Source organism: Octopus sinensis, linkage group LG14 (assembly GCF_006345805.1).
Source record: "Octopus sinensis linkage group LG14, ASM634580v1, whole genome shotgun sequence".
Classification (NCBI taxonomy): Eukaryota; Metazoa; Mollusca; class Cephalopoda; order Octopoda; family Octopodidae; genus Octopus; species Octopus sinensis.
This window is the reverse complement of record NC_043010.1, coordinates 2870288-2885249: the sequence shown is the minus strand read 5'-3', so window position 1 is coordinate 2885249 and position 14962 is coordinate 2870288. Positions and strand designations below refer to the sequence as shown.

The window sequence follows — 14962 nt, the reverse complement described above, 5'->3', positions numbered from 1 at the left end:
ATAGATAGATAGATAGATAGATAGATAGATAGATGGACGGACAGACGGACGGATGGACAGATAGATATAGTGATAAAGACAACATCTATTTGGTCATTCATTTAGCATCTATTTTTCCATGCTGTCATAGAGAGGAGAGGAGTTTTGAGGCAGGATTTTTACAACCAAGATGCTTCTCCTGTGATCAAACCGTACCTGTTTTATCAGGTCAGGTATTTTTTTAAAGTGCAGTGGAAGAAGTCATGGTACCAACTAGAAATGTCAATAGCAGCACCAAGTAAACTATTAACAATATGCACAAGCACAATCATGCATTTACACATACACACACATATACAGGCACACATACAAGGACACACATACATACACACACATATGATGGACTTTATATTGTTTCTGTCTACAAAATTCACTTATAAAGTGGTCATGATGACGATGATGATGATGATGATGATGAGGATGATGTTGATGATGATGATGATGATGATGATGATGATGATGATGATGACGAGGATGCTGATGTTGCTATTGCTGCTACTGACATCATAGTCATCAGTGATATTGAAGACAGTGACCATGATGATGAAGGTGATAATGATGATAATGATGATGAAGATGACGATGACAATGATGATGAGGAGGAGAAGGAGGATTTATAAATAAAGTGTTCTCATTGTAACATATGGCATTTATTTTATAAAAAGATGTCCAAATGTAACTGATAATGTTTAGCATAAATTTTTTTTTTATAACTGAATTTAGGTCTTTGAAGTATGTGTGTCTGTGTGTCTGTGTGAGTCAAATCTTTTTATTATAGGAAGGTATGCCTACATATCAGGTGTATGCTACAAATACAATTAAATCTATGTATTTCAATATATACAAACATAACATTATGTCATTTAAAAGTTCAACCAGGCCTGCGTCCATGTGCAATGTAAACACCAATAGATTAATTTACTCAACATACCATATTAATTTCTCCCTTGGGCAAACAAATCAATATTTTTATGCAGAAAAAGGTTATTGTAATTGATAAAATTAACCTCAGCATTTTGCTAGCTTTTCATACATCAATGTCTGAACTGATGTAAAACAAAGTCAACTCTCAGTGGAATTTGAACTCAAAATGATAGATTTAATTTAATAGTTTATCATATCTATTCATATGTTCTATGATATCTTCCAACTAACAGCTCTCTGTACTCTGCTTCAGTATAGATTTCTTGCATTGTCATAAAGTTAAAAGAGATATAGTCAATCAATTCTAGTCACAGAATGTACTTGATATTTATTTTATTAATGCCAGAGGGATGAAAGACAAAGTTGAACCTGGCAAAATTTTGAACTCCGAAAGATGTATCTAAATGTGTTTAAATGCTGTTGGGCATTTCATAAGTAATCTATTCTTCCTGTGAACCCGCTGACCTTTGTGCTCATTGCTAATATTAATGACAAAGCTATGAAACACTCCACAGAGCAGATGAACCAATTAACAATATCTATATATGAAATTATTTCTTGCCTTGCTCTTGGGGTTATAACATCAAAGTTATTTTAGGGCAAGGCCTGAAATGATTTTGCTATGTACATTTAATCGCAAAGTTTCTCCGTTTATTTATTGATATTGTGTATGGCTTGTGAAAACTACAGGCAAGTCTTAAGTTTGTGTCTAGAATGATATAAATTGAACAGGGTCTCATAATAAAATATTTGAAAATTCAATAAGGACATCTTACAATACTTGGTTGACTCAATCAGCTATATCATGCTTCAAAAACATTAATAGAATAAAGAACCTTGTTATTAGTCGAACAGTGACAAATTCCATTAAAATTCAGTAGTAGATTGGATTATACAACTTCCCCTCACAAATCTACATTGTGTCTAGAAGAGAGAGAAAAGATTAATTAATTCTCTACCTTTAATTATTATCGTTATCTTGTATATTTTTTTTCATAGATGTGCTTTCAAGACACTGCTGTGACATCTGGTGCAGGTAAAAAAGAAAAACATCTGAATGAATCTTCAACGATATCATCTCGTTCAGATGACTGTGGTCCTAGCATAAACAGTGAAGGTGGAAACAACGGGCTTTATGAAACCCTAGCTGGTAAGTTCAAAGATTACAACCTATCTGTGGCATGCAATGCATTCAAATGGTTTTGCTCTGATGGAATCTTTGAACTATGTACAAACAAGGCACTATTAAAATCGGTTGAAGTAAAAAGGGGAATTCTCTATCCCTATAGGCTACATTTTTTATTTGAGAAACAGAATTAGAAGCTCCCCTGTAGATTATTTGCTGGTTGAGTCAAACCTGGTTAGTGAAGGTCAGCTAAACATGTTGGAAGTCTAAAATAATTGCAGCACACAGCATGGTATTTTTAGAGTAAAATACTTATGTTTGAAAGATCTAAGGAATACAAGATTTTTTTTCTTCTTCTTTATGTTTGTATTTTCATCTCAGCAAAACATTTTATCTTATCAAGAAGACCTAATGGAGGGAATATTATTTCAAACCAGAATCCAGTAGCTTGATAGTAACAAAGCTTAGCGTTATAGTTTTATTGTAGTCTATCTTATTACTCTGACTCTTATTAATTTCATCATTGTTATCATCATCAGTATTATTATTATTACTATTACTATTATTATTATTATTATTATTATTATTATTATTATTATTATTATTATTATTATTTTTATTATTATTATTATTATTATTATCATTATTATTACTATTACTATTATTATTATTATTATTATTATTATTATTATTATTATTATTATTATTATTATTACTCTTATTATTATTATTATTATTATTATTATTATTATTATTATTATTAACAACGACGCCTACTGCCACTACTACTACTACTACTACTACTACTACTACTACTACTACTACTACTAATAATAATAATAATGATTTCATTTGTTTGCCACAAGGGCAAAAGATGAAGGGGACAATACAAAGACAAAGTGTGGGGGTTTGCATATAACGAAATGGTAAAAAAACGAAAAAAAGAAAGAAATTAAGTATACATGGTATACCCTGAAAAAGAAGGGACATATGCATAGCATACAAAGGTTAAAAAACAGTGATGGTAGATAATAATAATAATGATAATCCTTTCTAATACAGGCCTGTAATCTTTGGAGAGGAGGTTAGTTAATTACATTGATTCAGCTTGACTGGTTCTTATTTTATTGATCCCAAAAGAATGACAGGCAAAGTTGACCCCCAGCGGTGGATGGAAAGCTGGTAGCATGCTAATGATTCTGCCAGCCCACAGCCTTAAAAATGATGATGATAATAATAATAATAATAATAACAATAATAATAACAATAATAATAACAATAATAATAATAATAATAATAATAATAATAATAATAATAATAATAATAGTAGTAGTAATAATAATAATAATAATTATAATAATAATAATAATGATAATAATAATAACAACAACAACAACAACAATAACAACAACAATAATAATAATAATAATAATAGTAATAATAATAATGGTTTCGAATTTTGCCACAAGGGCAGCAATTTCAGGGGAGGGGATGAGTCAATTACATCAACCCCACTTTTCAACTGGTACTTATTTTTATTGATCCTGAAAGGATGAAAGGCAAAGTTGACTTTGGCAGAATTCGAACCAACCATTTCCTGTAGCACACTAATGTTTCTGCCAGCTTACCACCTAAATAATAATAATAATAATAATAATAATAATAATAATAATAATAATAATAATGATAATAATAATAATAATAACAACAACAATAATAATAATAATAATAATGATAATAATGATAATAATGATGATGATGATGATAAAATAATCCCTATTACTATTTCTTCATCATTATGATGACAATGACGATGACCACCACCACTGTCGTCATTATCATCATCATCATCATTACAATTATTAATAAATTGCTGTATTTAGTTTTATAATGATTTTAAATAATAATGATGAAGACAATGATGATTTCTTTTATTGGCTTCAATGCCTGTCTCCACCATCACCAACAACACAGAAAAGTAAAAGAAAAAAATTATCGAATCACTGAACAAGAAGAAATTTTACATTTTAACTCTTAATTCAATGTGTCTCTATTTAAAATATAAATGTGCCCTTTTAAAGCCTAGCCAGTCTCATGGTCCCGGTTTCCCGGCTTCTATGGTGTATGTGTTTCCCACCTGGACGGGGCACCAGTCCATCGCAGCATTGCTCATTTTTGCCAGCTGAGTGGACTGGAGCAACGTGAAATGAAGTGTTTTGCTCAAGAACACAATGCATCGCCCGGTTTAGGAATCGAAACCACAACCTTACAATCATGAGTTCAACACCCTAACCACTAAGCCACGCGCCTCCACATGTCTCTATTTATTTATATATAAAGCTAGCTGATCCTTTTTCTAAACCATAAAAATCCACATGAATGGTGCTTATCTCTGGTTTCATGTGAAACACGCCCTCACCCCTACATACAGACACTGGATAGGATGAATGCTAATTCCGTTGCAAAAATATTCAAATAAGTTCCCAAACTTCTTCATCCCACATCAAAAATATATATGTATACATAAAAAAAATTATGGAAGAACTCAGATGCTCTCCATGTTAAGAATGTACTTTAATAGATATGATCATGAGTTGAAGCTGGATGACAAATTAAGATAAATAACCACTTTAAAACATCCCTATTCATTCTTTACTTTTTTTTTACATTTTTACATTTACACCGTTTTTCATTTTTCCTAATAATAATAATAATAATAATAATAATAATAAATTCTATATTTCATATCACTCTAAATTACTAGATTTTAATGTATTTTATGTCATTTCTTATAATATCTAATCGGAAATATTATGGATGACATCTTAGACTAAAAACGTCATAGTTTTCATTGTCTAACTTTAAATGTCTCAGATGTTTTTTGTACAAATGTTTAACCTGTCATATTTTTGTCTGTATTTTCTGTCAATAACCATTGCCTAATTGTATATCCTGGCTTATCTGGTTTTGTATATCATTGCTAACAGACAGATAAAAATGTGTCTGTTTGTCAGCATGTTACATACGTATAATCGTGTGTGTGTGTGTGTTTATACCTATGCGCCAAGCCATCAATCGAGTTTTTCTCTATCTATCTATCTATCACTCTATCTATCTATTTGTCTCTCTGCCTATCCATCTATCTACATAGAGTCATACATCTGTAAAGACATACATATATAGGCATGAGCTAAAGTAGGTACACAGTTGCTTAATATGAGTGGAATATTCTCTTCCTTTCTCTATTTATTTTTTACCTAAGTGATTCATAAGTCACCTAAAGGATCTCTGAAAGATGTCTAGTTCATTGAAAGCCCTATTTTTTTTTTATATACTTCTGGGGACTTTGAGCGAATGCTTGAGCCACAAGCATTCCATTTTCTGAATAGTAACACTGACTGGTTGACGATTTTCCCGTGCATTGCAGATGGACACAGTCTGCTCAAATTTGGCACATATTCTTAAATAGTTCATCTTGATGGAGCTGGTCTTTGAAATTCTTCAGTCCATTTCTGTCTGACCATTTCTGTAATCTCTGTTTTCTTGTACTTCTTGCTGATCCACTTTCATTCATTGTTGGTCAAATTTCCAGCCATATAATAAATGTCACAAATTAGGAATCGTTACTTTACTATAGAAAGAATTACTTAAAAAGAACGTAGAATCATAGAATTCTTATCCTAGAAAAAAAAGAAAAGAAAAAGAAACACAGTAATGAAAAGAACATTCCACTCATATGCAACATGGTATGTCTACTTTTGCCCACCACTATATACATGTGACGAACAGTCAGTCTATTTTCCTACTCATTAATCTATCTATTTGTCTATCTTTTCCTCTGTCTATCTCTCCATCGATCTGTCTACTCACCTGCTTATGTCCTCATCTATTTATATGTGTCTATCCATCCATCCATCCATTATATATATATATATATATATATATATATATATATAGATATTCATATTCAACCTTGAATGTGTGTGAGCCCCTAATGGAAGTTTCTGAATCTAATGTAAATGAAACTTTTTTATATACACACCAATTCAAATGGCCCTAGTCACACTGAAAATAAATTTGGCAGCAATTACTTGTTCCATATATGGAGATGCACTCCTTTGCAACAATAGACATAATACCAGAAAACTATTGGGGTGGAGGACAGTTAATCACATTGACCCCAGTGCTCAACTGGTATTTATTTCATTGACCCCCAAAAGGATGAAAAGCAAAATTGACCTAGGTGGAGTTTGAACTCAGAATGTAAACAGACAAAATGCCACTAAGCATTTTGTCTGGTATGCTAATAATTTCTCCAGGTCATTTCCTTATATGGACATGTAGTAATATGTAAACAAATATCAAAAATTATAAAAATCAATCTATCAACATTTATAACAAATTATAAAAATTTCTATAAAGCAATTGCAGTGAATAAAAGGATCTTCTACAGAAAGGTTCTTTCACAATAACTGACGGAAAATTTCTGAGGAACGTTCAGTTAAAGTCTGTGGTGAACTTAGGCATCAACGCAGACAATTACAGCCTAGTAATTGATGACTGGAGAGATATTAAATTTTTTATGTTCTACTTGTTTCAGTCATTGGACTGTGGCCATTCTGGAGTACTATCTTGAATGGTTTAATAAAACAAATTTACCCCAGTACTTATAATTTAAGCCTGGTACTTACTCCATCAATCTTTTGTGTCTAATGCTGCACAGATACGTAGATATAAACAAACCAACTCCGATCATTAAGCGGTTGGGGTGGGTGGGGTTCAAACACAGATACAAAGAGACACACACATACACACACAAATATATTTATATATAATGGGCTTCTACACAGTTTCCTCTTTTCAAATTCACTCATTAGGCATTGGTTGGCCTATAGATTTAGTAAAAGATACCTGAAATGCTACATAGTGAGACTGAACCCAAAACCAAGTGATTGGAAAGCAAGCTTATTAACTACACAGCAACACCTGTACCAATAAATGTTTAAGCTTTTGTAAATTGTTATAAATTTTTATTGATTAATTGCAATAAATCTTTATAGATTAATTGTAATAAATTGTTAGAGATTATTATAAATTTTTATAGATTAATTTTTATGAATCATTATAGATAAATTATTATACATTTTTATAGAATAATTTTTATAAATATATTACCCTTGTTTACATATGTCCAAGTATGGAGCCAGTAATTCTCACCAAGTTGCCTTCAGCGTGACCTAAACAGATTTAATTAACAAGTATCAGAATGCTTCAGGATTGCAAACAAGAAACTATATGTAGTGGCTCACACAATCTCAGCTTTGAATAAACATTATTCTACTCTAAAAGCAGTATTGGGCACTTTCTTTCGCTTAATTGCATTTTACACCAGTGTGATACAACCAATCCTGTCAGTCTGCCTGTCTATCTTTGTAGCTATTTATTTATCTGTCTAACAAACTATGTATCTGTTTCAGTCTGTCTGTCTGTCTATCTATCTATCTATCTATCTATCTATCTATCTATCTATCTATCTATCTATCTATTACTTCTTTATATCTATTTATCTATCTGTTTGTCTGTCTGTCTCGCCATCCATCCATCCATCCATCCATCCATCTCTATCTTTATACCAATTGATTTATCTGTCTTTCTCTCTCCCTCTCTCTCCATCTGTCTGTCTGTCTATCTCTCTATCTATCTATCTATCTCTCTATCTATCCATCCATCTATCAATTTCCTTATCTATGTCTGTCCGTATATATATATATCTATGTTTTTATATGTGACCTTGTACATATGCATGTGTATAAGTATGCTGCTATTGTATATTAGTATCGTGTCATTTTTTTATGGAGACAAGAGCCTAACGAAGTAACATTTTTTTTTTTTGGTCTAAGGAAGTAATGTTGAACTTATGATACATGTCACCCAGCAGTGACACCAAAGACTTTAGATAAAAATAAAAAAATAAAAAAACAAGACAAACTGACATTGATAAAAATCAGGTTCCCTGTAAAATCATATAAATAAACTTACTGAATGCATGTAGGTAATTCTCTAAAATCTGGATTAATAAATAAATTTGTAGGTTCATAAACTAGGCTAAAAAGTGGATCATCACCACTGTTTACTGATGTTTCTATTTATTTGTAAATCCTCAGAACTATTCAAAAGCGTGTAGAAGATAGCAAGATAATGTTTTAGAGTGTATACATTTTAAATATGAGCACAGGCGTGGCTGGTGGGTTAAAGTGTTTGATTCATGAAAATAAGCTCAGTCATAGCTGTGATGTTAAGAAGCATAGTTTTGCAATGGCATGGTTTCAAGTTCAATCCTAGTGTGTGGTACCTTAGGCAAAAGACTTCTACTGTGGCGCCAGGCCAACTAATAATGCCTTGCAAGTTAATTTGGTAAACAGAAGCTGAGAAAGCCTGTCGTGTATATGTGTGAGTTCGTGTGTGTGTGTGTATGTGTGTGAGTTCGTGTGTGTATGTGTGTGTGTATGTGCATGCATGTTTGTCTCTCCCACAGCAAACTTCTCAATAATACAGCAATGCCTATAGCTTCAGGTACAACACGACAATGTAACAACTTCAGAAATTATCTTTTACCATAGCTGTGAGTTAACAAAAGCCTCTAGTGAAATTAGACAGACAAAATCTGTATTGAAACCAACCAAAGTGATCATTGCACTCTTAGACAGTAAGCCAAATGTGTTGCCCTGATCAAAGCCACCAAGACCATTTGAAGCAATTGCAAAGGCGCTAGTTGCATGCTGCACATGATTAAAGTGGAGGCTGATGTGGTGAGGTGGGAGAATGTTTCATTCATAAGTGTCGCATATAGTACCTAATTAAGTTTCTTGTACTTTTTAGCCTTAATCTTGCTAAAGGAAATGTTGTTTTTCACTCCATCGCAGTCAACGAAAGCAATAAGTAGCAGTCATCTTCATCATCACTATCACCATCAATGTTTTAATGTCCACTTTTCTATGCTTGCATGAGCTGGAAAGAGTGTGCTGAAGCAGATTTTCTGTGGCTAGATGCCCTTCTTGTCACCAGCCTTCACCTGTTTACAAGCAACATAATATTTCCCCTTGGCCAAATATGTTTTCAAAGAATACTGGAAACGAATGACACTGCTTGTATGAAAGTGACACTCATTTACAACTATCACATGATGCCAAGACAAGAAAACACGAACACACACTGCCACTCCATTGGTTCTGATGGGTGTTTCAGTTGATTGGATCATTGGATCAACCTATTTCTTTACTACCCACAAGTGGCTAAACACAAAGAGGACAAACAAGGACAGACAAACGGATTAAGTCGATTATATTGACCCCAGTGCATAACTGGTACTTATTTAATTGACCCCGAAAGGATGAAAGGCAAAGTCGACCTTGGTGGAATTTGAACTCAGAACATAGCGGCAGACGAAATACTGCTAAGCATTTCACCTGGTGTGCTAAAGTTTCTGCCAGCTCGCTGCCTTTGGATCATTGGATCAACCTATTCAAGAAATTAACATCCACGTGGCCGAACACTCTACTGACATGCTTTATTTTACATTGTTCCAGGCCATGTAGTTCTCAAAGAGATTCAGCAAGGCACAGAATGTGACAAGGATAACCCTTTGGAATTACTGGTACAACCCATTTTTCCAGCTGAGTGGGGCAGGGGCCAGGTGAATTAATGTATCTGGCTAAAGGACTCAATGCACCACTGGGTATCGAACTCACAACTTTATAATTGTGAGCCAAGAACCCTAACCACAAAGCTACATACCTTCACAACAAACACACATACGCATACATGTGTGTATGTACATATGTATGTGTGTATGTGTGTGTGTGTGTATATATATATATATATATACACAGGCACATACACATATACACAATGCATTTCTTTCAGTCTCCATCTACCAAATCCATTCACAAGACTTTGGTCGGTCTAAGACTATAGTAGAAGACCCATGCCTATGATATCATGCAGTGGGACTGAACTTGAAACCACATGGCTGCAAACTCATTAATCGCAGTCATGCCCGCACCTTTATATATTTATATATGGAGAAGAGATCAATGGCATGTTGTCAATTCATCATTGGCCATTTCTTTACTAATCAATTTGTTGTCCCTCAAATAATGACCATGTCAATCTGTTGTCTATCAAATTATAACTGAGTCACTTCAATGCCAGGTCAGTTCTTCATCACTTTGCCAGTCAGTATAACAATAAGTTTTTAAATGAGGCATGAACGAGGTAGTGAACTGATGTTAAGAAATACAGATTTCTCTTCTTTATGTTAATATGAGAGGAATAACAAAAAACTGAAAAAGAGTGTAAAAAAATAATTAAACAGAGAATGTATTAAGATGAAATCCCTATTTTTGTATAATTCCTTCAATATTTTTTAGTTTCTCAATTCTTCTGTACTCATCAAAATGTCCATATTCCATGCTGACATGGGTTGGATAGTTTGACAGAATATGATGGGCCCAAGGGCTGGATCATGTGCCAGTGTCTGCTTTGGTATGATTTCTACAGCTGGATGCTCTTCATAATCCCTACCACTTCACAGCATGCTTTTTTTTTTGTGTGTCACCAGCACTAGTTACAGATGGTTATGTAAATAACATTGACATATTAATATATTGGGGGGGGGGGGGGCAAAAGAAATCCTTAAATCTAAAATTTATGTATTTAAAATAATAACAGAATGAAATAATCTGGAGACATTACAACTTGGATATTGATGAGAAATTGATCTGGTAACGAACTGATTAATGTCATATTAATCTATTGACAAATTGATTGACAAAGTATTGTCCAGGTGCCAAAACAAATTAAGAAAAGAATTTCTTAAAAGTAAAGTTCTTGAATAGAAATTAAATTATCATTATAATTATTATATTTACTGTTTTAAAAAATGCTTATTATCAATATCACTCTTATCGTTATTACCATTATCAGTATTATTATCATTATTGTTATTGTTATTGTCATCATTATTGTTGTATTATTATTCATAGATGCGAGTTCTTCATTGCATCACCAGGATCATCTCCATATGCCTCAGGTGTGTGCAGTGTTGCTTTTGTTCATGTTACTCCACTCCAGCTTAAATTGTTCCCGCTTTCTTTCATTGTCCTTGCTTTATTAAATTTTCCCTGCTTTGTTTCAGTTATTTTGCTGGGCATTTTGTTTTTTTTTATGTATTTTTGTAGGGTGACTGGCCCTTAATTTAGGTTTTTTAATACTTTCTTTTATTAGATTGTATGTCTTATACTTATTTTTCATAATGACCAGTTATTCTGCAGTAATTAATATAATACTAATTACAATTTTTCTCTATTGGTTCTACTATTACTATTTAACATAACAATCTTTAAAATGATTGCCATTCACTGCTGCCTCTCACTGAATTTTGTGATTGTGTACCTCAGTTAAAAAAAAATTAATATTTAGTTTAGGGGTTCTGGATGGCAGGATTGTTAGTATGACAGACAAAATTCCTGACAGTATTTAGCTTTGTCCCTTTACAAGAGGGATACTGAAAAGTTCCTGGTGTTGAGTAAATTAAAATACAGGAGGATCAGTTAATTATGATTTTATTCAATATATTCCCCTTTCAGATTCACACACTTATTGCAGCAGTCCTACAATTTTCTCAGGACCTGTAAAAGAACTTGGGAGGTTAGATTTCCAACCAGGCCTTTCGCAATGCCCTTAATTCCTGGAACTTTTCAGCATCCCCTAGTATATTCAGGGTTTAAAATCTTGGTATGGTCAAGGTCTAATAAACTGAAAGATATACAAGTTCGTTAAAATCAGCTTCATGTCCTATATCAATTTGTGAAAATGGTTGAGCACGAGAGAGCTGAATGATTTGGTTGAGGCCTATTGAATATGATACAGACATTTATGACAAAGACTGGGCTTGAGTAAATCTTAGAAACAAATGATTCTAAATCAGACGTTGGCTGATAAGAGTAGGTGGTATAACTGCTAATAATTTGATTATTTAATGTAAATGGCTAAGATTACCAGGTAGAGAGTTAACTGGGTGTATGAAATGTAAGGATATGAGCAGCAAGAGGCTTTGGAAGAAAGCATCGGGAAGGGGATCTAGTTTTGGTCAAGATGACACTGGTTGAAGCAAGTAGAAAAATGTTGCATTGCAGACCTACTCATCTTGTTTGTTGTTAACACAATGTTTCGGCTGATATACCCTCCGGCCTTCATCAGGTGTCTTGGAGAAATTTCAAACCTGGGTTCTCATTCCTAAGGTATTTTTTGATGTTATTATTATTGTTGTTCAGGTCATTGTCTGGAATCGAACTCGGAAACTTGGGGTTAGTAGCCCGTGCTCTTAACCACTACACCTACGGGTTAATGGTGTAGTGGTTTAGAGCTACTAATCCAAAGATTCTGAGTTTGATTCCAGGCAGTGACCTGAATATTACAACATTGAAAAATACCTTAGGAAGGAGAACCCAGGTCCGAAATTTCCCCCAAGACACCTGATGAAGGCTGGAGAGTATATCAGCCGAAACGTTGTATCTGTCAATTGTAAATAATGTAAATAATGGAGAGATTCAGATGTATATACTAGACTAGCAGGTTGAGCAAAGATGTATAACAGTCATGAGCACACTGCAACCTGCGAGACTTTCTGAATAGCATGCCAATGAAAAATTATCAGAGCCTCATGCCTGATGATGAGCCATGACTCATGTGAACTACTACTCAAAACTGGTTGCTCATGCATGATGTAAAAACTTTTTTGTTGGCTTATTTTGAAATTTTTTATCTCACTCTTGTTGAGATTAAAGGATCAAATTCTTTTTCATCTCCCATTTGACTCAAGAATTCGTGTTTGTGTATCAAGTGTATATTCAAGGATCAATTCCTTAACCCTTTAGCATTTAGACTGGTCATACCAGCCCAAATGTTCTTCTTATATTTTGTTTAAACTAGCCAGATCTTGCCTCTTCCACCTCCCCTACAATGTCATTCTGAAAGTTAAGAAGTAAATCATTGAAATCTCAAAGCTGTAAGACAATGCATGAGTAATTCAAAATAATGTAAACACATAAGCATTCCATTTGACAAAGTAATCTGCATGTTAAAGGGTTAAAATATATATTTCAACCAAATGCCGAGCCGCCTTAAGAGAGGTCATTCACTGTCATTGTCATCATCATCTTGTCATCATCGTCATCATCATCATCATCATTGCAATCTATTATCGTCATCACTTTTTTGTCATTAACAACATCCGGTTGTTTTCAGGAGATAAGATTTACATACAGTATGATAGTAAAATGTGAAAAAGTAATTAATGTAGAACTTGTTATCTCTGTTTGATAATGACTGTTTGCAAGCCATTGCTTTTAATACCGCATTTATTCTTTTTGTTGTACTTTCTGTTGTTATTGTTATTGTTTGTCGCTTTTGCTACACTTATTGTTATCATCTTTTGCATCACCAACATTATTATTATCATTATTATTATTATTATTATTATTATTATTATTATCATTATTATTATTATTGTTATTATTATCATTATTATTATTGTTATTATTATTATCATTATTATTATTATTATTATATTATTATTATTATTATTATTATTATTATTATTATCATGATTATCATTTTATTACTACTATTACTACAGCTATTATTATTATTACTATTATTATTATTATTATTATTATTATTATTATTATTATTATTATTATTTATATTTCTTGCCTTGTATTGTAATACTGTGACTTTGCTACCCTTGTGGTCAATGAAAATAAAACCATTATTATTATTATTATTATTATTACTATTATTATTATTATTATTATTATTATTATTATTATTATTATTATTATTATTATTATTATTATTATTATTATTATTATTCAGGAGTTAAAACTAGTCAGCCTGAACAATTAAAGGTCCTAGGCAGTGAAGCAATATTACCACAGACTCTCTCAAACCTTAAAGATACCAGTACCAGATGTTTTTACCAACCCAATGTGACTCAGAATGCTCCATCTAATGATGTTATTGATCTAAAATCCTTAAGAATTACCAGTGCCAGTCCATCACAACCTTGGAATCTACCAATGAGGAACAGCTTTACCTCTTATGCAAAACCATTACCAGCTGTACCCAAGGTGAACTTTGCTTTTAAGCTTACTTAATGAATGTTTCTTTTTTTTGTATGTTGTGTTATGTGACTGATTTCGTTTTTGATGTTATTGAGAAGTACCAGCATGCCACTCAAGCAAGCCGTACATGCAATATGTATGCCACACAAGCAATCAGCAAAATGTTTATGTATAATTTATATATTTTGTGCTTTTGACATGACAAAAAAGTTACCATAAAAAGTCTATATTAATCCTATATATACAAAGAAAAACAGCCTGTTGTCGTTTCTACTCAGCACGCTACTTGGATTTTGGTGTATCCCAGTCAGTAGATAATCCCTTGATCCTATATAAATTTCTAGAGTATAAAATAATTTTTATCTACATACATACACTGATGATATGCTGAAGCAGATGTAGTCTTTTGAAGTGAATATAGTAAGTATTTCCTGGTGAAATCAAATGTAATATTGAAGCTAACTTGCAAAATTAATTATTGCTTAGTGAGTTACCAATTGTGCCACACCTACAAACCTGATAATAATGTCACAATAAATTGTTTTAAAATAATAGTAATAATAATCATATTGGATTTTGGCAGAAGGCCAGTGATTTTAGGGTGCGGGGCTAGTTGCATGATTATATGTTGTATTATTCAAGTTTAGATGTTTGCGAAATAAACAAGCTTTGGAGTAAAGTTTCATGC

The 14962-nt window shown here is 32.6% G+C and overlaps 1 protein-coding gene across 10 annotated transcripts in view; it reads left to right on the top strand.

Annotated features, from left to right (window-relative positions):
* Positions 1-14962, top strand: part of LOC115219527 (protocadherin beta-15) — a 291794-nt gene that overhangs the window by 151334 nt on the left and 125498 nt on the right. For 4 of the 10 annotated variants that reach the window (XM_036509221.1, XM_036509218.1, XM_036509220.1 and 1 more), the window contains exons 3-4: positions 1963-2113; positions 14027-14280. In XM_036509221.1, coding sequence (XP_036365114.1) covers positions 1963-2113; positions 14027-14280 — 405 coding nt within the window. Of the gene's footprint in view, positions 1-1962; positions 2114-11133; positions 11181-14026; positions 14281-14962 lie in introns of those variants that run through there. The other 6 variants (XR_005001972.1, XR_003882311.2, XM_029789706.2 and 3 more) reach the window with 3 other exon arrangements.